Here is a 22,084-nt window from a genome sequence, read left to right as displayed (position 1 = left end):
GGGGTCGTGAGCCCGGGTCCGCGGGTCGGGGGGGGCAGAGGTCGGTTGGGCGGGAGGGGTGGTGGTGGGAAGAGGTCGGGAGCGGAGGTCGGTCGGGGGGAGGGGGGGGGGAAGGTTGGGAGCGGAGGTATGCCCACTGTAGCGCGCATGTGCAGAGGTCCCGGCACTGTTTTCAGCGCAGGGACCTGGCTCTGCCCCCGACAGCTCGTGCTGCGGCGCGCCCAGCTCCAGAGGGCCTGCAGGGAGCCGGAGAATAGGTAAGTTTTTTTTAGGCGCACTTTGTGGCGCGAAAAATGGGCGTCCAGGTCGGGGCTGCGCTGTTCTAGTCGCGGCCCGAAACTTGGGCCCAATGTAACTGCACAACCTCCAGTGGGTTTTATATAAAATGGAATATTATTGTAATCCTAAAATTATTAAAGCAGCCTAGATCTTGGTGAACTCCCAGAATCAATGTTTTGGGTGACAGTGCACGGCACATTTGAAAAAACCTAAAAGCCCCCCTTGTAAAGCAGAACTGAATGGCTGCCGCTGTCTCAGAGGGAGCATTGTATGCACAATTAATGCCAGGTGAACATTAAATCTTTTTTTATACAGTTAACTGCAATACTTACTATTTTTCTTGTGTAAAACTCAAATGTCAGGGCAGGAGCAATTTAAATGTACTCACCAGTATAGTTAATTCTCAGTTAAAGTACTATGCAGAGGACTGCAAGAGACTTTAGGTGGGCACAGACACGTTAGTAGATTGGGTAGATGGATAGCAAATGAAATGTACATTTTGCAAGGAGGACACACATTTATATACACTGAATGGTAACATTTTAAAAAGGAATGGAGGAGCAGAGATTTTGGGGTTCAGATATGCAGCTCTTGTGGGCGGACACGATGATAAAACTGTTAAAAAAAACCCACAATGGATCATAGGTTTTAAAAGTAGGGGAATGGAGTACAAAAGCAACAAGGGAATGCTAAACCTATTAAATCAGTGGTTAGGCTGTCGTGGGGGGAAATTGTGGTCGGAGGCTTCCTTCAGACGAATGCCTCCGACCCGGAAAAAAAAAATGATAGTACCTGGTAGTCCCGGAGGAACGTAGGATTCCGGTTGGAGGCTTAGATTCGCTGCGCAGCATACGGGGGGGGATGTCTTTCAGGGACGTGCGTGCTGGAGTCATGTGGGCCTGGACCACCAATCACGATGCAGTATTCTCATTGATAAAAATGGGAACTCTGTTCGTACGAGTTCCCATTACTATCAATGAGAATAACCCCCAAAACACCGAAACATAGCATAATAAAACACCTCACATATTTAAAATTAATTGAAATTAAATGTAATTAAATGTTTTAGAAAAAAAATATGTTGCAATTTAAAAAAAAAAGTTTTTTTAATAGGGTTCAAAATAAACTTACCTTAATGAACAGGGTTTTTAATATTAAAATGAGTGTTAAAATTACATTTTTATATGTTTTAAAAGTGTTACACTGGTAAAAGTAAGCTATGCACCTGCCCAGGCGTAAAAGTTTGAAGGACATTTGCTGGGCATGAGTTGGGTAAATAGCCCAATCTCTGCCCTGCGGATGTCCTTCTCCCGGGGATGCGGAGGATCTGTCTAGAGAAATCTTGACAGATCGGAAAAGCCGGCTTTTGGCACATGCGCATTGCATCCCGAAAACCGGCCTTTGCAAGGCCGCACACTTTGTACGGACCCGTCGAGGCCAGAACTTTTGACCCAATACATTGTCTAATTTTGGGGACCTTACTTTAGGAAGGATGGTAAGGCCATGGAGAGTGTGCAGTGCTACCAGGGATGAGGAGCTTTAGTAATGAGGAGAGACTGGAGAAACGGAGCCTCTTTTCGTTAGAAGAAAGGTTAAGAGAGGATCTGATTAAAAGTTTTGCCAAGATAAATATTATTTCTACTGGTTGGGGTGAGTCAGTAACCAAAGGGCAAAAGCTTAAGATAATCACCAAAGAATTGAAAGTAAAGTTTGGAAGAATAACAGTGTACGACACGGAATGCCTGCCCTACAGGCGATAGAAGCAGAATCTAGAATAGCATTTAAAATTAAATTGGACAATTTTTTTTGAATTCAAAGTTTAAAAAGGGTATGAGGAAAGGGGTCAATTGGATAGTCTTTTCGGAGGGTTGGCATGGGTGTGTTGGAACAAATTACCTTCTGTACTGCAAAATTCTACACATCTAGATAAGGCCATTAAAAAAGGCAAAAAAACTTGGTATATAAAATGACACTATTTTAAGTGTACATCAGTTTCATAGCAAGAGACATCAAACATGGATTATACAGCACAGTAGCAGAATTATTTGACAAAACAGGAAGAAAAAGGAAAATGTTATCTTCTGAAGACAGAAAAGGCATTAAAAATTAAAGCTCAATGTGTCACCAACACTCCATGTGGCAACTTCAGAAGTGACAAAAAAAACAAACTACTGAAGTAAGCCATTAAATAACAGAAAAAAGTATGTCAGTTTTTGTTTCATTAACCTTTTACCGGCCTCCTTATCAGAAAAAAACATCGTGTTTGGGGGGGGGTAGGAAGGCGGGGAAATCAATGTTTAGTTCTTCGAGCAAAGCCCCAATAAATAACGGAATAAGCCAACTAATTTGAGTTTGCTCTATTGTATCGAAGTATCTTTGGGCTTGATGGCTTGGGCAGATATAGAATTATCAAGACACATTAAAAAAGTTTCTTTTTTACATTTTCAACCAAGGGAAGATGGACAAAATCCTTAGCCCTGCCCCTCCCATTTATATTTATAAAGGAGTAGTGCACCCGGAAAAGCACTTCCCCATTTTCTCTTTAAATATTTATCTTTACTCTCAGGATATATAGAGCTACTAACTCTATATAGAAAAGACTTAATTCAGGATTTGATTTTTTTCGGTCTTCAGAAAATAAAATTTGACTTTATGCAACGCAGTTTCTACTGAATTTCTACTGAAGGTTATTTACTACACATTCTTGGGAAGTCTAGCAAAATGTGGAAGGGTTCAGCAAGGGTTTAATCAAATCATTGTGTACAGAGGTCTTGACTGTAGCACATCAGAAAGTTGCTTTGTTTTAATATTTAGATGAATGGACCTAGTTTTAAAAAAAAACAGTGGGTAGCCATATTGACCTCAAGCGGCAAAAAAAAGCCTTGGATAGCTGTCTGATCTGCAGCAAAGAAGAGAAGCTACAAATAGCATCAATATAAAAACCATATGCACCATTCGACAGCTATATTTACATAGCTCACTGAGACCCTCAAGAGACAGCAACATATAGCACAACAGGGTACATGTTATTTTTGTCATTGCATTTGGGCATTTTCTACTGGTATGGCCACAAAAACAAACCTCTTCACAGGAAAGGAGACCAGGAACCTGAAATTTAGTAATCTGTGACAAAAAACTATAATTTTACAGATGATAACCAAAACTAAATCTCCATAACATAATTTAACCAAAACTTGTATTTATATAGCACACTTAACATAGTAAAAAAAAAACACCCCAAGGCATTTCACAGGAGTGTCATTGGTCAAAAAATGACACCAAGCCACATAAGGAGAAATTAGCGCAGATGACCAAAAGCTTGGTCAAAGAGGTAGGTTTTAGGGAGCGTCTTAAAGGAGGATAGAAGAGGTAGAGAGGCGGGGAGGTTTAGGAAGGGAATTCCAGAGCCTAGGGCCTAGGCAACAGAAGGCACAGCCACCGATGGTTGAGCGATTATATTCAGGGATTCTCAAGAGGGCAGCATTAGAGGAGCACAGATATCTCGGGGAGGGTGGGTAGGGCTGGAGGAGATTACAGAGATAGGGAGGGGCGAGGCCATGGAGGGATTTGAAAACAAGGACGATCTCAGTACTGCAGTCGGTTCTATTCTATTCGTCTACATATGAAAACATGCTGCAGCTAGCATTTTCTGGGAAAAGCTCCAAGCATTCTTGATCAGCCAAAAAAAAAAGTAGAAATAACAAGGAGGAGAGATGTAGTCATTTTTAAACAAAAAAAGCACAACATAATCTTTGGAATTCTGTACCTCTAGAGTGCTGTGAATGCTCAGTCGGTGGGTATATTCAAGATGAGGATCGTTACATTTTTGGCCATTAAGGGAATCAAGGGACATGGGAATCGGATGGGAAGGTGGGGTTGAGGTCGAAGGTGAGCCATGATCGTATTGAATGGCGGAGCAGGCTCGAGGGGCCGTATGCCCTACTCCTGCTCCTAATTCTTATACATTTTGAATAATGAGCAAGCTTCTTTTGCTGAAATACGTATTTTTCTGCAAAGCAGATGGAAACACACGTGAAGCACAAATCAAACTGTGGAAATGTTCCGACGTTCCCTACTGTGAATTCCAGAGTAAGCAGGACGGCTCCAAATGAGTCCGCCTGGTTCCTGGAGCAAATTACACTGGAACTGCTCCAGGAACCAGTATAAAAATAGGGTTTCAGATTTCCCCCAAGTGTTGTGTGTCAATTTACCAAACAGGTTTCTGAATGGTTACTCCGCTTCGTGGACAATGCAGTTTCAAAGGGAAATGTTGAGTAATTTTGAATTTTAGTTACAGCAATAGAGGAACACTGAATGTCTGCTCAGAATAATTTTAATGAAGAGGAATCTTTGTTCCTACTTTGTGGAAACATTATCATTTGTCTTTAGAGGGCTGGTCCAGAGTTTACTTGCATTGCTCTCCAAAGATCACCACTATTACATATAGAGGTTTATTATTTTTTAATTAGATTTCTTGTGAATTGTGTGCTAATTAACACAAAGGATATTAGTGCTGGGAAATGGGAGCTTTCCAGTCCAGACACATCATCATCATCATCATCGGCAGTCCATCGAAACAAGGATGACTTGATTCCACGCCGAAAAGGGATGAGTTCACAGGTGTTTTAATGAAGGACCTAACATTCCGGATCCCGAACTACATCCTGAAGGGTGGAAGATGCCAGTGTGTGGATTTTTTTTTTTTTTTTTTTTTAAAACATGTGGTGGCCGTTGCACACCAGCCACCACACGGGCTTGACAGAGCTAGGTCTTGGTCCAGTGGCAAGGGTTACCCAAGACAACTGGAGACCAGCTCTGCTGCATGGACCTAGTGCGCACACATATATCGCAGTGTGGGCTGGCCCGTGATGCCCCTGCACCCTCACTTCTTCTGGGCCCCGATCACATCCCTCGACGAACTCTTGCCGCTCCTTTGCCCCGACCTCGCCACTCCTGCTGTACCTGCCCGCACTGCAGTCAGTCGTCACCGTCCTGCAGCAGCACTCCCTGCTCCCTGCAGTGGTATGCTGTCGCATGCCGCTCCCTCTAATGGCCCCGGCCTGCTGATGGGTCTTGCAGGCCGGGACTGCGCTGGGCCGCTACACGCTGCTCCCTCTAATGGCCCTGGCCTGCTGATGACATCCCTGAGTATGTGCTGTATAAACAGATCAAAGCTGAAATCACCAGGCTCCCAATACAGAAAAGACACATGTTTAATAACCTATAACCCCCACTGTTACAATTGAACAAGGTCACAGACGCAGACATTCAACGTGATGGTGCAATCACAGGTCAGCTATAGTAAAGCTCCTTCTATTCTGTCCCACAAATTGCCTCTGGCCAAATCTCCCATCCCCACTGGCACCTCTAGGTCATGTTTCCGTTTGCCATACCAGCCAGCCCTTATTAATGAAATTGCAAATTAAGTGCCATTAAAATTGAATTCGAGGCAGTTTTGTGCTGCTGATTAGCAATTGGATGGAGTTTGGGCAAATGTACAGGCATCAGGCAGAGGTGGCTTTTACTCCATCACACTGGGCTGAAATTTAGGCCAGTTTCCAAACTTGATTATTTATGAAAAAAAGCTTTGGAACTGCACAAAGAACTGCACCAATACCCCCCAAAAGATGACCAAGATATTTCCTGTTTAATTCATAGATATCCGCATTTTAGTAAATTATTTTGAACTTCTTGGAGGTCCACCATTTCAGAGCTCCATTCAATTTGCGAGTTGATTCAGGAACACACGATACAGGGGCGGGCTGCATGCATTCCACAACAGCTCCAGTCATAATGAGTCGGCCCTTGGGACTACCCTACAGCTGCCTGATCAACACAGCAACAGGAGCATCCAGGCCATTCAGCTCCTCGAGGATATTCTGCCATTCAATTAGATCATGGCTTAGCTGTACCTCAACGCTATTTCCTCGCCAATGCTACTTATATCCCCGATACTCACACCCAATAAGATCCATCAACCTCAGTTTTGAAAATTTAGCAAGCCGATCTTTTTGCGTGTGGGGGGGGGGGGGGGGGGAGGGAGGGCAGAGAGGAAAGAATTCTAAATTTCCACTACACTTTGTCTGAAAAAGTGCTTCCTGATTTCACTCCTAACAGTCTTGCTCTAATTTTATTATACCCCCTTGTTCTGGAAATAGTTCACTGTCTACCCCATCATTCTAAAGACCTGGATTAGATCACCTCTCAACTGCCTAAACTCAAGGAATATAAACCAAATTTAGTCAACCTTTCCTCATAATTTATTCCTTTAAACTGGCATCAGTCTGCTGAATAATACAATGCCCCCTCTAAGGCCAATATATCTTTGCTGAGATTCGGTGTCCAAAGCTGAACGCAGTGCTCCAGATAGTATTTGACCAAGGCTCTTTACAACTGAAATATCACTTTCTCAATTTTGAATTCCAATGGCCTTTTCTATTAGCCATTTGGATTACTTTTTGAACCTGTGCACATGGACATCCAAACCCTTTTGCTCCTCCACAGCTCCCAGTCCCTCGCCATTGAGAAAATATTCAGATCTGTCTTTTTCGGTTCCAAAGTGGATGACCTCACACTCGTCACATTGAGTTCCATCTGACAGTTTTGCCCGCTCACTTAGTCTGTCCATGTCCCTTTGTAACTTCCTGCTGCAAGAATCTCAAAATTAAAATTTTGGTTTTCTTTTGACATTAATAGCTTGGAAATTTGTACTGTAGCTGGATATAATGAAATGGTTAAGTTGTTCATTCCCAGGATGCTTTAGGGTTTAATGTGTCAGTACACCTTTTAGCTGACGACTGTCTATTTTCTGCTGAGGTGCAGGATGTGCTAATTTGTGCCTGTTGCCTAAACTTCGTCAATGCATTGTGAAATGACAGCCTTGAGATAGGAAAGAAGATAATGGGGCCAGGATGATTAGTTACATGATTAATGAGAAACAAGATTGGCCATCTGGAGTTTGTGACAAACTACCTCAATTCTGGGGTTCTTGTTCACATTGAACTACTATCATGCCATAGAAACATAGAAAATAGGAGCAGTAGTAGGCCATTCGGTTCTTAGAGTCTGCACCGCCATTCAATATAATCATGGCCAATCCTCTCTCTCTCTCAACACCATACCCCTTGATGCCTTTTGTTTCTAGAAATCTATCTCCCTCTTAAATATATTCAGTGACTTGACCTCCACAGCCTTGGGTGGTGGAGAATTCTACAGGTTCACCATCCTCAGGTGAAAAAAATTCTCATCTCGGTCCTAAATTTCCTACCCCGTATCCTGAGACGGTGACCCCTTGTTCTAGACTTCCCAGCCAGGGGAAACATCCTCCCCGCATCCAGTCTATCCAACCCAGTCAGAATTGTATACGTTTCAATGAGATCCCCCCTCTCATTCTTCTAAACTCTAGTGAATACAGACCTAGTCGACCCAATCTCTCCTCATAAGACAGTCCTGTCATCCCAGAAATCAGTCTGGTGAACCTTCGCTGTACCCCCTCTATGGCAAGTATATCATCTCTTAGGTAAGGAGACCAAAACTGCACACAATATCCAGGTGCTGTCTCACCAAGGCCCTGTATAACTGTAGTAAGACATTCTTGCTCCTGTATTCAAATCCTCTTGCAATGAAGGCCTTTCTAACTGCTTGCTGCACCTGCATGTTTGCTTTCAATGACTGGTGTACAAGGACACCCAAGTCCCTCTGTACATCGACACTTCCCAAGCCATCACCATTTAAATAATACTTTGTCCTTATGTTTTTCCTACCAAAGTGGATAACTTCACATTTATCTACGTTATACTGCATCTGCCATGTGTCTGCCCACTCACAACCTATCTAAATCGCCTTGCAGCGTCTTTGCATCCTCCTCACAACTCACAATCCCACCTAGTTTTGTGCCATCAGCAAACTTGGAATTACATCCGGTTCCCTCATCCAAATCATTTGTATATATTGTAAATAGCTGGGGCCCAAGCACTGATCCCTGTGGTACCCCACTAGTCACTGACCGCCACCCCGAAAAAGACCCGTTTATTCCTACTCTGTTTCTTGTCAGTTAACCAATTTTCAATCCATGCCAATACATTACCCACAATCTTATGTGCTTTTATTTTGCACACTAACCTCTTATGTGGGACTTTATCAAAGGCCTTCTGAAAATCCAAATACACTACATCCACTGGTTCTCCCTCATCTATTCTGTCAGTTACATCCTCAAAAGACTCCAGGAGGTTTGTCAAACATGATTTTCTTTTCATAAATCCATGCTGACTTTATTTAATCCCATTAATATTATCCAAGTATGCCGTTATCACATCCTTTATAATAGACTCCAGCATTTTCCCTACTACTGATGTCAGGCTAACCGATTTGTAGTTCCCCGTTTTCTCTCCCTCCTTTTTTAAAATAGTGGGGTTACATTTACCACCCTCCAATCTGCAGGCACTGTTCCATAATCTATAGAATTTTGGAAGATGACAACCAATGCATATACTATTTCCATGGCTACCTCTGATGTCATGATGCATCATCAAGCACAGTGTGTGACTAGAGGCCGATATAGATCTTGAGCTTTCTTCACAACTTGGAGAGAGACAAGAACAAAATGATTAATGAAGGTTACGGCCCATCTACCTAGAGGAAAAGCGGGTCAACTGCATTTATTTGTTTGCTTGACAACTGCTAAGACGGAGTGTGTGAAGACTTGGCCGAACACAATAAATGGTTTGGTTGCAACCATATTTTGGGTCAGATTCGAATCATCTTACATTGCTCCCACCTGCACAACTTACTGTGCCTCCTAATATCAAAGTCATTAATATACATTGTGAAAAGCTGAGGCTCCAGTACAGACCCGTTTAGACCACCACTGGTCGCATGCCGCCAATCAGAGAATGTTCCCTTTATCCCTATTCTCTATTTCCTACTTCCCAACCCAGATCACAAGATTACCTCTGATACCATACGCTTTCATTTTTTGCTAACAGTCTATTATGCAGAACCTAATCAAATGCCTTCTGTAGTCCAAGTAGACAACACCCGTAGACATTCCACTATCCAAACATGCTGGTGACTGCCTGGAGAAATTACAGACAGCCAAATACTTGGATTGTGCCATACGTTAATCACTCAAGAAACTCAAAATTGGATCGGAGATCCAAAATGGTGAGTCCACATATGGTAAAAAAAAAGGGACAGAAAATACTTCCCTTCAGCCTTACTTTTTCTGTATTTATCACAACAATTGTCCAACAATCCACAAATGAAATAAACTAAATAGATCAAACATTTACATGTGCAGTCATTTCATTATTAGAAGAGCATTGTCTGCAACTGACATTTTCCATTTTAAGTTTTAAAGAAAAATTCAGCCGTCATAGCTTTCAGGCACATGGTCCCAAGGTCCCCAACTGGTCCCTGAGAGTTTAGAAATACATTCATGAAAACGTCTAGAAACTGAGAAGATTCTTTGGAGCCTAAATTAAGCATCAACGGGTGTTGAGTTGTGTTCTGTATAGCTTTCAGATTTACTTTATACCAGTGAATCCCTTGTGGCATTGCTGAAGGTTAAGCTGGATGTTAGTGTTGTATAATGACAAGAGTACGATACCATGGAGCACACAAATGTATTGTTCTGCTGCTAAAAGCAGAGGTCTATTCAAGATGGCCTGTCCTTTTAAGGTCACGAAGCTTAATTGTTGCAAAAATACACGAGCCCAAGGTCATTTAGAGTTGAATTGCAGTTGGTGGGGACAGTTTGCAGATTGTCAGCTGCAGGTCTGGCTGCAAACCTCTCACCCCAACAGCAAACCACCTGCGTTTGGGTTGCAACATCAACTCAAAAAAAAGACGGCATACACAATAAATTTAGGAACATGCGAACACAGAAAAATATAGGATCAGAAAAGACAACAGTGGTCTATTTTACCGGTGTCAATTTGTAAGAAATATCATATCCCACACCTCTACCACATTTTTCTCCACGTAATAATCCAATTCTCTTGAATTTACAATATAGAGAGACCTCCCTACCTCCTTTGACAGACATTTACCATCTACTACAAAAAAAGTAATTAAATGTCATCCTCCAATTTTAAGATCATGTGGTCATATTGCAGAATCTGTGACTATGTTAAATATACTGACATTCATCGTCTCTGTATCCTTTCCCTCAATGACTATCTGTCCCACCTGTGACAGAAACTGTTCTCGTATTGGACTGTACAGCCATCTAAGAACTCACGCTAAGAGTGGAAGCACGTCTTCCTCGATCCCGAGGGACTGCCTATGATGATGATGACGACCCTTTAGGACCTTGAGTACTTCCGATAAAAATCACTTCTGATTTGCTGAAAATAAAGTTGATTTAATTATGACATCCCAATCAGGAATTACATTCGGGCTCTACACTTAAAAAGGAGTTGTTCCCGATTCCTTCACGAGACATATTTGGGGGGGAGTAGTTTTGAATCATTAAGGACAGGCAGACAGGACAATAATTTTAAAATGTTTCACCCAAAGGTGAATATTCCCAGCAGTAAAACACCTCCCCTAAACTTTGCACTGGGCGTGTCAGCAGGCGATACGATTTCAACTCGTATTCCAATGGAGATCTGCACACACAAATTTCTGGCACAGCTTCTGATCACACAATTTCTACTGGCTTGCTGCATTGTCTGATATTGAATCAACTTCCTCCATATGACACTGCACAAACCATTTTCTGCTTATTAGTAAGCACAGGCCACAGCTGGCCAATACAGAGGATGACTAATTGCAGCAGTCCATATATAAAAAAAGAGAAGTGATGAATAATTTTTGGAAATATGTTTAAGTTTCACTTTTTAAAGATGGTGGATTCTGTGTCTGAAATGAACAAACTTGCAATGTTCCTCAGAATGCACTTTTTAAAAAAAAAATGATTTGAGTACTGAAATGGTACAAGTTACTGTTGGGGACATCACAGACAAACCTAAACCTTTGCAAGGTGTTCCTTTGGCTGCTATTTTAAAGCAGGTGTTAACCAATTTATGTTAAATGCCTCCATTAAAACAGCAGACAGAAGGTCACACAGACACATTAGGTGTTCACCTGCTATTATTGCAATGTTAATTTCTAGGGCTATATCATTAGGAATACACAGTTTCTAGCATTAAAGCAACTCATGCTAAGATAACTGAAATGAGAAACCAATAAGAGAGCATCACAGTCCAACGTAGTACCAAATTTATTACTTTGCAGGCTTGATTACTGGTTTATTCTGCAGTTTGCAATGTTACACTACACATGACTCCATGAACTCAAATGATATAAGTGACATTTCTTTCCGTGTAGCATCCAATGGCAAATTTGGCCACGTCTGCTTGATTTAATCTTGTGAGTGCGCACGAGTGTGAGTGAGTGTGAGGAGGGGAAAGGACTTTTTCTGCACTGGTCTATCTAGTAATCCCTACTAGGTACAAACTGGGTGGTGACAGAATCAGTCTTGATAGTGATGCTTCCAATGGTCAAATAGCCTGCTAAAACTCTCACGCAAAAAATGGCCACTTTGGTGAGGGACTGAACAGCACCTGGTACCTTGAATCCATACTGTAGCGAACAAGCAAAACCACTGGGAGTGAAAGGAGGAAATAGCAGGGAAAAAATGGCAGAAAAATGAGGAAGATAAAAACCCAACACATTAAACAAAAACTTAAGAAAGAAGAACTCAGGTAGATCTTGGCCATTCTTTTCATGTACTAAACGACTTAATAATCATTTCTAGTTCCTTATCTAGAGGATGAAATGAAACACAGATACAAATGCAGAATCTAACATTCCAGGTAGTTATTAACTCAACATGCAATTTTGACCAACAAGATCAAGACCAGTATTAAAGACTTCTGATGCTTTGCTTTACTGGAACTTAGCAACCTGTGCATTAAATGTTTAAAGGGAGGTCAGCTGTACCTTTAAGGCCTTGTTTCCCTTGTTAGTAGTCGTCATACCACGGCACACTTTCAATCACGCAAACTGTTGGAATAGAAAAAAATAATGTTAAAAACATTGCCCCACAAAAAGTTGTGAATGAGATACTTAGCATCCAAATGCAGCTTCCATTTGGAGCCATCAAGGGAGGCTATAAACACACATGTTCAATGAGCAGGGGCATTATCCCCAGTGTCCTGGCCAATATTTATCCCTCAATCTGGTCACCATCACATTGCTGTTTGTAGGACCTTGCTGTGCGAAAAGTGGCTGCCGTGTTTCCCATATTACAACAGTGACTACATTTCAAAAAGTACTTGATTGGCTGTAAAGTGCTTCAGGATGTCCGGTGGCCGTGAAAGATGCTATAGAAATGCAAGTCTCTCTTTCTTTCTTATTCAACGAATAGCTTAGCCACGAAGTCTAAAGATCTGACACTGCTGAGCAGTAGGGTTGCGACCAGTATGCCAGGTGAGGTCAGGTTTGGACTTAGCTGTGATGGTCCCCATGCTCGAATAGCCTGCTAATACTCAAGACCAATGTTCATGAACAATCGCCATTTGGGCGAAGTACCCAAGGGTGACCATATCTGTAAAGTTATAACCCATATAAAGCTTAATGACTTCAGGAGAGATGGGCAGGAAAGGTAACTGTCAAGAATGAATAACTCTTTGCCATCGATACAGAACATCAGCAAAGGTGGAAGTGGCATGTGGCATTTTTAGTTAAGCATTCTATATTAATGTTAGCAATACATTTTCATATCACACTTGCACCAACACATACTGCAAGCTCTGCAGGAAATAGAGACTAGTTATTGTCATTACCCCCCCAATTACATTAGAATGCAGAAAGTCTACAAAATATTCTTATGTCATCAGGGCAATTTATTCTCCGTGATCGCTGAGAAAATGTGAGAAAAAGTGGCATTGTCTTACCTACAGATAAAGCGCACAGTAGATGCAATTAAACAAAGCAGTCTCTGATAAGAGTCTTTTGGAATATATCCAGGAGAAGATCAAAAACAGAGCGGTGACCAAGGTATTCTGGAGTAAACTCTTTAATTTACTATTTAGCAGAATCATTCGATTGTCTTTGGCAGCAGGAATTTCCCATTAGTGTAAACCTCATCACAACCCCAGAACCAAATGCTGCCGGTAAGCTAGCTATAAATGTGAGATTCATGATGAGTCAGCAGGCCTGACAGTACAATAACGACAAGCTGACTACACCCAAGTCACTACCATGGATCGATGGGCTAAACCATTATTCTGCTTTCCCCAAAGTGCCTGGATACAAGCTTCCAGTAACCACCTCAGTTTTGCTTAGGATTTTTGCATCCCAAAAACTGTGGCACTTTCAACATTCCTGCATTATAAAAGGATTTTTTTTTTTTTAATTAAAAATGTGAAATATAAGATCAGCATGAGGTCAGCATGGATGAGGAGCTCTTGGTATATTATAGAATCATCTCCAAGTATAGAAGTCATCGATTAATAAATGAAACCCTGACAACAAGTGCCTGGAGTTTAAGCTTCCCCATGATCTAGAGGGTCAAGGCAATGCTTGGTGCTGTGCTAAAGAAAACATACCAGAAGCTCCCAGTTTTGATTCCTGCCTGTGCAGAATTAGCAGATCTCAGCAGGGCTGTAACTGAGATCCTACAATCGACCTCGGTGCCAAGGCAGGGAAAAGAAAAACTAATCCCGGACTCCCACTCGTTTGCCACCCAGTGACTCCTGCTTGAACGCACACGTTAGTTGAACATTGGCTGAGGGCACCTGGGGTTCAGCTGATGACATAAGAATACTGGACTGGGGGTTCAGCTGCATTATCCCTACCATTGGCAAATAGCCTGCTGGCCCCTGTACTCTGGACCATGGACATAGACCATGCACAGGAGACAACTCAAGTCACTGGAGAAATACCACCAATGATGCCGCCGCAAGATCCTACAAATCTCCTGGGAGGACAGACGCACCAAGATTAGCGTCCTCGACCAGGTCAACATCCCCAGCACTGAAGCACTCGATCAGCTCCGCTGGGCAGGCCACAACGTCCACACGCCGGACATGAGACTCCCAAAGCAAGCGCTCTACTCGGAACTCCTTCACGGCAAATGAGCCAAAGGTGGGCAAAGGAAATGTTACAGGGACTCCCTCAAAGCCTCCCTGAAAGAGTGCAACATCCCCACCCACCGAGAGTCCCTGGCCAAAGACCACCCTAAGTGGAGGAAGTGCATCCGGGAGGGCGCTGAGCACCTCGAGTCTCATCGAGAGCATGCACAAATCAAGCGCAGGCAGCGGAAAGAGCGTGTGGCAAACCTGTCCCACCCACCCTTTCCGTCAACGACTATCTGTCCCACCTGTGACAGGGACTGTGGTTCTCGTATTGGACTGTACAGCCACCTAAAGACTCAGTTTAAGAGTGGAAGCAAGTCTTCCTCGATTCCGAGGGACTGCCTATGATGATGATGATCTAAGTCCGCAGAGAATTAATGGCCAGTTTGCCAAGAAGCTGCTGACCCAGTATGACTCAGTTGCTTTGCCGAGCTAGGCAAGAAATGGTTGCACTCTTCTAATGCACTGGTCACATTGGCAGCAGGCAAAGGGGTCTCCTGGTGGCTCACCACCCACCCCCAGCTGCTACCGCCACACCTGCACTGGTGCAACGCTTCCAGTATCCATGGTGTGGTAGCCCCCACATCTTAGTCAGTGTGCAGAATGGTCAGTGTGCAGAATGGTCAGCACAAGACCAGGAACCAGAGCAGCCAGCACGATTTCCATTTATTCCATTGGGTTTGTCTGTTTGAAGTTGGTGAGCTCTGGACTCAGTGTTACGACTGCAAATGTAGAAATTCCACCAAATCGGGACTGGGCCAATAGCAGAAATGCTGATTTTTGGTCCCTTTAGACTTTGACACGTCTTTGCATTTGTAATCAGGAGTTTAAAATTACATATTGTAGATGCCCATGGTAAGTAATCTAGTCAGCATACAAAATAAGTCCACATCTTGTCCCAGGTATTTAAACAAAAAGCCACATCAAACTAGGACTCCAACTTATTATATAGGGAATAAACCAAGATTTCCTGTTACTTTCTTCTGGTCAGATGTTAGCAGCATGTACATTGTAACCTATGGCCCTCAAGCCCTGGCAATCCAGCCCTCGAAGCCCAGACAACCTAGGCCTTCTTGCTTACTGACTTGTCCTGTTTAAATTTCATGGACTCAGAGCTTTGGCAAGGGCTGTTTTGAAAAGCTGCTACCTCATTGGAGGATAAATTAGCACAACAAGATCAGTTAGTATAAGGAACTTCAGAAATGCAATTTAAAGAGACGTTGATTTCAACTTTATACATAGCCCTTGAGGCTCCATAGTAGCCCAACAGAACAAGCTTAGTGTACTGGTAACAATTCACAAATTCTAATCTAGCCAATGTGCTTTAATGTTGTGTGATACTCTCATTTCAGGATCTCCAACTGCTCCTACCACCAGTGACTGACCTGTAACTAACAGAATTCCACCTGTGTGTTATAAGAATATAAGAGCATAAGAAATAGGAGCAGGAGTAGGCCATACGGCCCCTCGAGCCTGCTCCGCCATTCAATACGATCATGGCTGATCCAATCATGGACTCGGGTCCATTTCCCTGCCCGCTCCCCATAATCCCTTATTCCCTTTTCGTTTAAAAAACTGTCTATTTCTGTCTTAAATTTATCCAATGTCCCAGCTTCCACAGCTCTGAGGCAGCGAATTCTACAGATTTATAACCCTCAGGAGAAGAAATTTCTCCTCATCTCAGTTTTAAATGGGCGGCCCCTTATTCCAAGATTGTGCCCTCTAGTTCTAGTCTCCCCCATCAGTGGAAACATCCTCTCTGCATCCACCTTGTCAAGCCCCCTCATAATCTTATATGATTCGATAAGATCACCCCTCATTCTTCTGAATTCCAATATAACTCAAAACACTCCCGAATTTGGAAGGACAAGATTTTTAATTATATTGTTTTATGCTTTACTAAGATTCAGGCATGAACATGATGTGGTTTAATTAATAAAATACCACCAATTCAGTCACTCAGAGTAAGGACATTATATGAAAGCACGCTCTATTGGTAATTTTAAGACCCTTTCAGAGTTAATAATTCAGGCTCTACTTTTCTGTTGCATTACTGAAACCCTACTGCAGTATTTGCACAGCATACATTAGGGTTAATTTCTAGACGGATAGAATTGAAAAGCAGAGAAATGATGTTAAACTTGTATAGAACCCTGGTTAGACCACATTTCAGAGTACTGTGCACAATACTGGTCTGTATATTATTAAAAAAATTGAGACCAAGGCACTGGAGTAGGTGCAAAATGATAACTCGAATGATACCAGAACTGAAAGGTTATCCCCATCAGCAAAGATTGAACAATCTGGATCTTTTTTTCCCCTCTTGAAAAGAGAAGACTGAGGTGGGGTCTGATAGAGGTCTTCAAAATTGTGAAAGGGTTTGATCGAGTAGATGTAGAGAAGATGCTTCCATTTGTGGGCGAGACCAGAACTACAAGCCCTAAATACAAGACAGTAACTATTAAATCAAACAGGGAATTCAGGAGAAGCTTCTTTAACCAGAGTGGTGAGAATGTGGAATTCGCTGGCACATGGAGTAGTTGCAGCGCACAGCATAGATACATTTAAGGGGAAGCTAGCTAAGGACATGAGAGAGAAAGGAATAGAAGGATATATTAATGGGCTTGGTGAAGGAGGCGCGTGTGGAGCATAAACACCGGGATGGACCTGCTGAGCCAAATGGCCCATTTCGGTGCTGTAAATACTTTGTAATAAGGATAACCTCATTGCAGGAAATAAGTGCATGTTTCCAAGCCAAATGCAGTACTTTCCAATTTTAAATACCAATGAGTGTTGTAACACATTAAAATTGGGTGCTTAATTTTTCTGTTATTCTATACTCATACCACATAGCTTATTTACTGTACAATGCAATAAATGTCAACCCTTGCTCTATTTTAAATGTTTTTTTTCTTTTCTCTCCCTCGGTCTCCTCTCCCCACCTTAGCGGAGAACACTTGGTAGGTGACCTACTCACAGGCATCTGCCAAAGCCTCTTTATAACAGGAAGCATGAAAGAGCAAAGGATTAACGCCTTGCATCAACTTTCCCTTCCCATCTCAAGTACCGCGGCATCATTTGGAGCACAGCTCACAACAGGAATGCACCGACTGTGAAAGCTTATCTATTGGGAGAGCCAGTGGAAATTAGTGTGAAGAGGCTGGGTTTAAAAATAGCTGGTCGCAACACAGACCCATTGAGGCAGAGAGGGGAAAAAGAAATTCTCAGATTTACGATGGGGCATATGTATGAATTTGACATGAACAATTTCCAAGGTACTCATGAGCTAGAGAGGTTGCTCATTTTTGAATCCTAGAGAGACACATCAACATTCCATTCAAACTGCATCAGTATTATTTCAGAAAAATGCTGTAACTTCATATGTCTCCTTCAAGGAGAGACACGTCAGTTCTGGAGAATAAAAACAAGAGTATTTTGACACTTTTTGCACCCTGTAGCAGTGTCACTGCCTAGGCTTGCAATGTAATGCATACCTTGTCATCTACTAAAAGCTCTATCTGGTTGTTAAAGCATTCAGCCAGTTAAAGCATTGTACTCCCACGTCACATTTATCATTGATCAAGTTCTCTCTAACTAAACAAACCCAACAATGTACTTTAAACCCAAAGTTAGAAGCGTTTCCATTTACTTCAGCAATGCCGTGTGCCAATTTGTATCACCGGCTCACCCACCCATTAGGAATGGAGACGGCTTAAACATATTTCATTTTAGGCCCGACAATCTTGTACAGTATTTGTGATGGCCACTATTCATGCAGGGAGAATCTCTTCATATGGTGATTGAATCAAGACCAATTTGGTCCTGTTTTTCCAAGCTGTGAGGAGAATAATAGTTACCAAAGTCCACAGTACCTTGTTTGGCTATTGTTTTCACTGATGAATGTGTAGTTATGTTGCGTTTTATGCTGTCAGCTGCTAGAAATATTGTCAAGCAAACCGGTAGCTAAGTGCTGGCTCAGGCAAGATTGCTAAACAAAAAAACACCACAAGGCCAATTTAAGTTCAGGGCAGTGGGCTCGTATCCACGGTTGAAAGCTGGTCAGTGGTTTCCCAAGGTTATTTAACTCTGTGTGCGACCACAGGCACAGCTTCAAATCACTGTAAATCAAGATATCCTTTAAAGGAAATGGAGCTCGCAACGGGTGAATCAGGTTGCCCAAGATTTCTTCAGCAGGGATCAAAATTCTTGCCCCAAAGTTCAGGACAACAAAAATAACTGGGGCAAGCTTTAGTGTCACTTGCTCTCCTATTGTTAACCCAGGCCACGCCCTAATTTTCTGATGCAGCCCAGTGCCACTGGCATGCATGCAAATGAGTAGCACTGGACCTTCTCAGAAAAGTTAAATGCTTCAAATTTACAGAATGTTTGAAGCAGAGAGAGATTTAGGCCTGGTACATTCTACAAAGTTAGCGTTAACTCTTGCAATTTTTTTTCATCTGTCCCACAAACAACACTGGACATGACAGAAGATGACACAGACTGTTCCAACAAGGATCAACTGGTCTTTCCTAATTTAACACAAGATCATAGATCGCAATCTGGACTACAGATCATTTTGAGACGGCTACATCCTGCCCTGAAATTACTTTCTCTGTAGTATCTTCACATCCAACAGCAGTTCAATTCTATCTAGGTCAAGGAGAACCTAACTGGGACAACTGCTTTCTTTTGAATCATACGAGTACAGGGAGTTAGAGAGCCTAGCAATGCCCTCTCTTCCCCATCCTAGAGCCAGTGCTCTCGATTTCTTCCAATCACCACCACAACCAGATCCTGCATCCTAAAGTTAGAACCAGTACAATTATTTTTTTTCAAATGTTCGCCTGAAGAAAAAGATGCATCTCAAAATATAGGTTGGGGGGGGGAAGCGGGGAGATGGGGAGGAAATGCAACATTTGTCTATTTATATCCCCAAGAAAATGGTCCCAAAACTCATCCAAAGGGGTCACGACTTAGTTCCCCACAGAAATGCTGCCATTGTTACCCCTGCCCTGCTCAAACCCTGCACCCACACATGCCATTTCTAGCTCCTGCCCCACCAAGGATTGAGTCCAAAAAAAAAAGCATTAATTTTCAATGGAAACATCTTGGGTTATTTTAAACCACCCCTCCAATTGTTATCATGGTTTATGATCACAATGCTGACTGGGCCAGGGATGATGGGAAGGAAGAGGAGGAAAGAAAAAGGGCAGTAGTAACGGTTTCTTTGTTTGGAAAAAGTGTTAAGATGCTCAAGAAGAATAAAGAGGGGTTGCAAGACAAACAGGCAGAGAATTTGACAAACTGCCATTTTCTGATGCGGAACACACAACTGTTGCCAAGGTTTACATGATCCTTGCGCTGTCAGGAGCTTCTCGAAGATTGGCATTATGGTCATACTGTAAAAACATTTCTAAAATTTGAAACAAAATTGAAAGTGGTGCATTTGCTTTTCAGAGGATGGGGAACCTCATCCAAATTATTCTAAATAATTCAAATACCAAGGAATTCACATAGCAAAAATGCACATACACCTGGAACTGTTGTCCACATATCCATTCAGATTATCACTCACATTTACTTTATTTCCAGAGTGGAGGCTGATCTATTGCCTGGAGTGGAGAATTTTAGCTAGGAGGAAAGATTGGATAGGCTGGGGTTGTTTTCTTTGGAACAAAGGAGGCTGAGGGGAGACCTTATTGTTGAGGTGTATAAAATTATGAGGGGCCTAGATAAAATGGATAGGAAGGACCTATTTCCCTGAGCAGAGGGTCAATAGCCAGGGGGCATAGATTTAAGTAGTTGGTCGAAGGATTAGAGGGGAAATGAGGAAAAGCATTTTCATCCAGAGGGTGATGGGGGTCTGGAACTCACTGCCTGAAAGGGTGGTAGAGGCAGAAAGCCTCAGCATTTAAAAAGTACTTGGATATGCACTTAAAAAGCTGTGATCTAAGAGGCTACAGACCTAGTGCTGGAAGGTCGGATTCGGCTGGGTAGCTTTTTCGACCGGCACGGACACGATGGGTAGAATGGTCTCTTGATGATTTTTCTATAATTCGACATTCTTTTTCTGAAAATCTGCTTTCTTCAACCTCCTGGGTTGGGAGTTGCAGCCAAGATGACAGTTTGCTCTCAAGCCACCATTAGTAGCTCTTGCAGTTGTCCTCCGGAACCACCCAGAAACACCTTCAATCATTCCCAAACCTGTCCTTGTTCTAAGGCACAAAGTGTTAATGGCTCTAAAATTCCAGCCTCCCCGGGTCCGTACGGAGTGTGCATAGACCCAGCAAGGCCTCGCAAAAGCCAGTTTTTGGGGCGCAATGCACATGCGCTGAAAACCGGCTTTTCCGATCTGTCAAGATAGATTTCCAAAAGGCATTCGATAAGGTGCCACACAAAAGGTCACTGCAGAAGATAAAGGTACGTGGAGTCAGAGGAAATGTATTAGCATGGATAGAGAATTGGCTGGCGAACAGAAAACAGAAAGTCGGGATAAATGGGTCCTTTTCGGGTTGGAAATCGGTGGTTAGTGGTGTGCCACAGGGATCGGTGCTGGGACCACAACTGTTTACAATATACATAGATGACCTGGAAGAGGGGACAGAGTGTAGTGTAACAAAATTTGCAGATGACACAAAGATGAGTGGGAAAGCGGGTTGTGTAGAGGACACAGAGGCTGCAAAGAGATTTAGATAGGTCAAGCGAATGGGCTAAGGTTTGGCAGATGGAATACAATGTCGGAAAGTGTGAGGTCATCCACCTTGGGGAAAAAAAAAAAAAAACAGTAAAAGGGAATATTATTTGAATGGGGAGAAATTACAACATGCTGCGGTGCAGAGGGACCTGGGGGTCTTTGTGCATGAAACTCTTTTTGGGAATCCCAAAAAGTTAGTTTGCAGGTGCAGCAGGTAATCAGGAAGGCGAATGGAATGTTGGCCTTCATTGCGAGAGGGATGGAGTACAAAAGCAGAGAGATCCTGCTGCAACTGTATAGGATATTGGTGAGGCCGCACCTGGAGTACTGCGTGCAGTTTTGGTCACCTTACTTAAGGAAGGATATACTAGCTTTGGAGGGGGTACAGAGACGATTCACTAGGCTGATTCCGGAGATGAGGGGGTTATTTATGATGATAGATTGAGTAGACTGGGTCTTTATTCGTTGGAGTTCAGAAGGATAAGGGGTGATCTTATAGCAACATTTAAAATAATGAAAGGGATAGACAAGTTAGAGGCAGAGAGGTTGTTTACACTGGTCGGGGAGACTAGAACTTGGGGGAACAGCCTCAAAATACGGGGGAGCCAATTTAAAACCGAGTTGAGAAGGAATTTCTTCTCCCAGAGGGTTGTGAATCTGTGGAATTCTCTACCCAAGGAAGCAGTTGAGGCTAGCTCATTGAATGTATTCAAGTCACAGATCGATAGATTTTTAACCAATAAGGGAATTAAGGGTTACGGGGAGCGGGCGGGTAAGTGGAGCTGAGTCCACGGCCAGATCAGCCATGATCTTGTTCAATGGCGGAGCAGGCTCGAGGGGCTAGATGGCCTACTCCTGGTCCTAATTCTTATGTTCTTATGTTCGACATATCTTCCGCATTCCCAGAGCAAGGTCATCCGCGCAGGTGAGATTGGGCAATTTGACCATTACTTGTCCAGCGAATGTCCTTCAAACTCTTACGCTCGGTAAAAGCAGGCGCATAGCCTACTTTTACCAGCGCAAGAAT

General features: G+C 42.8%; 1 protein-coding gene across 2 annotated transcripts in view; it reads right to left on the bottom strand.

Annotated features, from left to right (window-relative positions):
• mafga (v-maf avian musculoaponeurotic fibrosarcoma oncogene homolog Ga) overlaps window positions 1–22,084 on the bottom strand; it is a 46,691-nt gene that overhangs the window by 8,540 nt on the left and 16,067 nt on the right. For both annotated transcript variants that reach the window (XM_070857751.1, XM_070857752.1), the window contains exon 2: window positions 12,226–12,288. In XM_070857751.1, coding sequence (XP_070713852.1) covers window positions 12,226–12,261 — 36 coding nt within the window. In that variant the 5' untranslated portion in view covers window positions 12,262–12,288. The remainder of the gene's footprint in view (window positions 1–12,225; window positions 12,289–22,084) is intronic.

This window comes from Pristiophorus japonicus, chromosome 16 (genome assembly GCF_044704955.1).
Source record: "Pristiophorus japonicus isolate sPriJap1 chromosome 16, sPriJap1.hap1, whole genome shotgun sequence".
In the NCBI taxonomy this organism is placed as follows: Eukaryota; Metazoa; Chordata; class Chondrichthyes; family Pristiophoridae; genus Pristiophorus; species Pristiophorus japonicus.
This window is presented reverse-complemented; position numbering and strand designations above follow the sequence as displayed.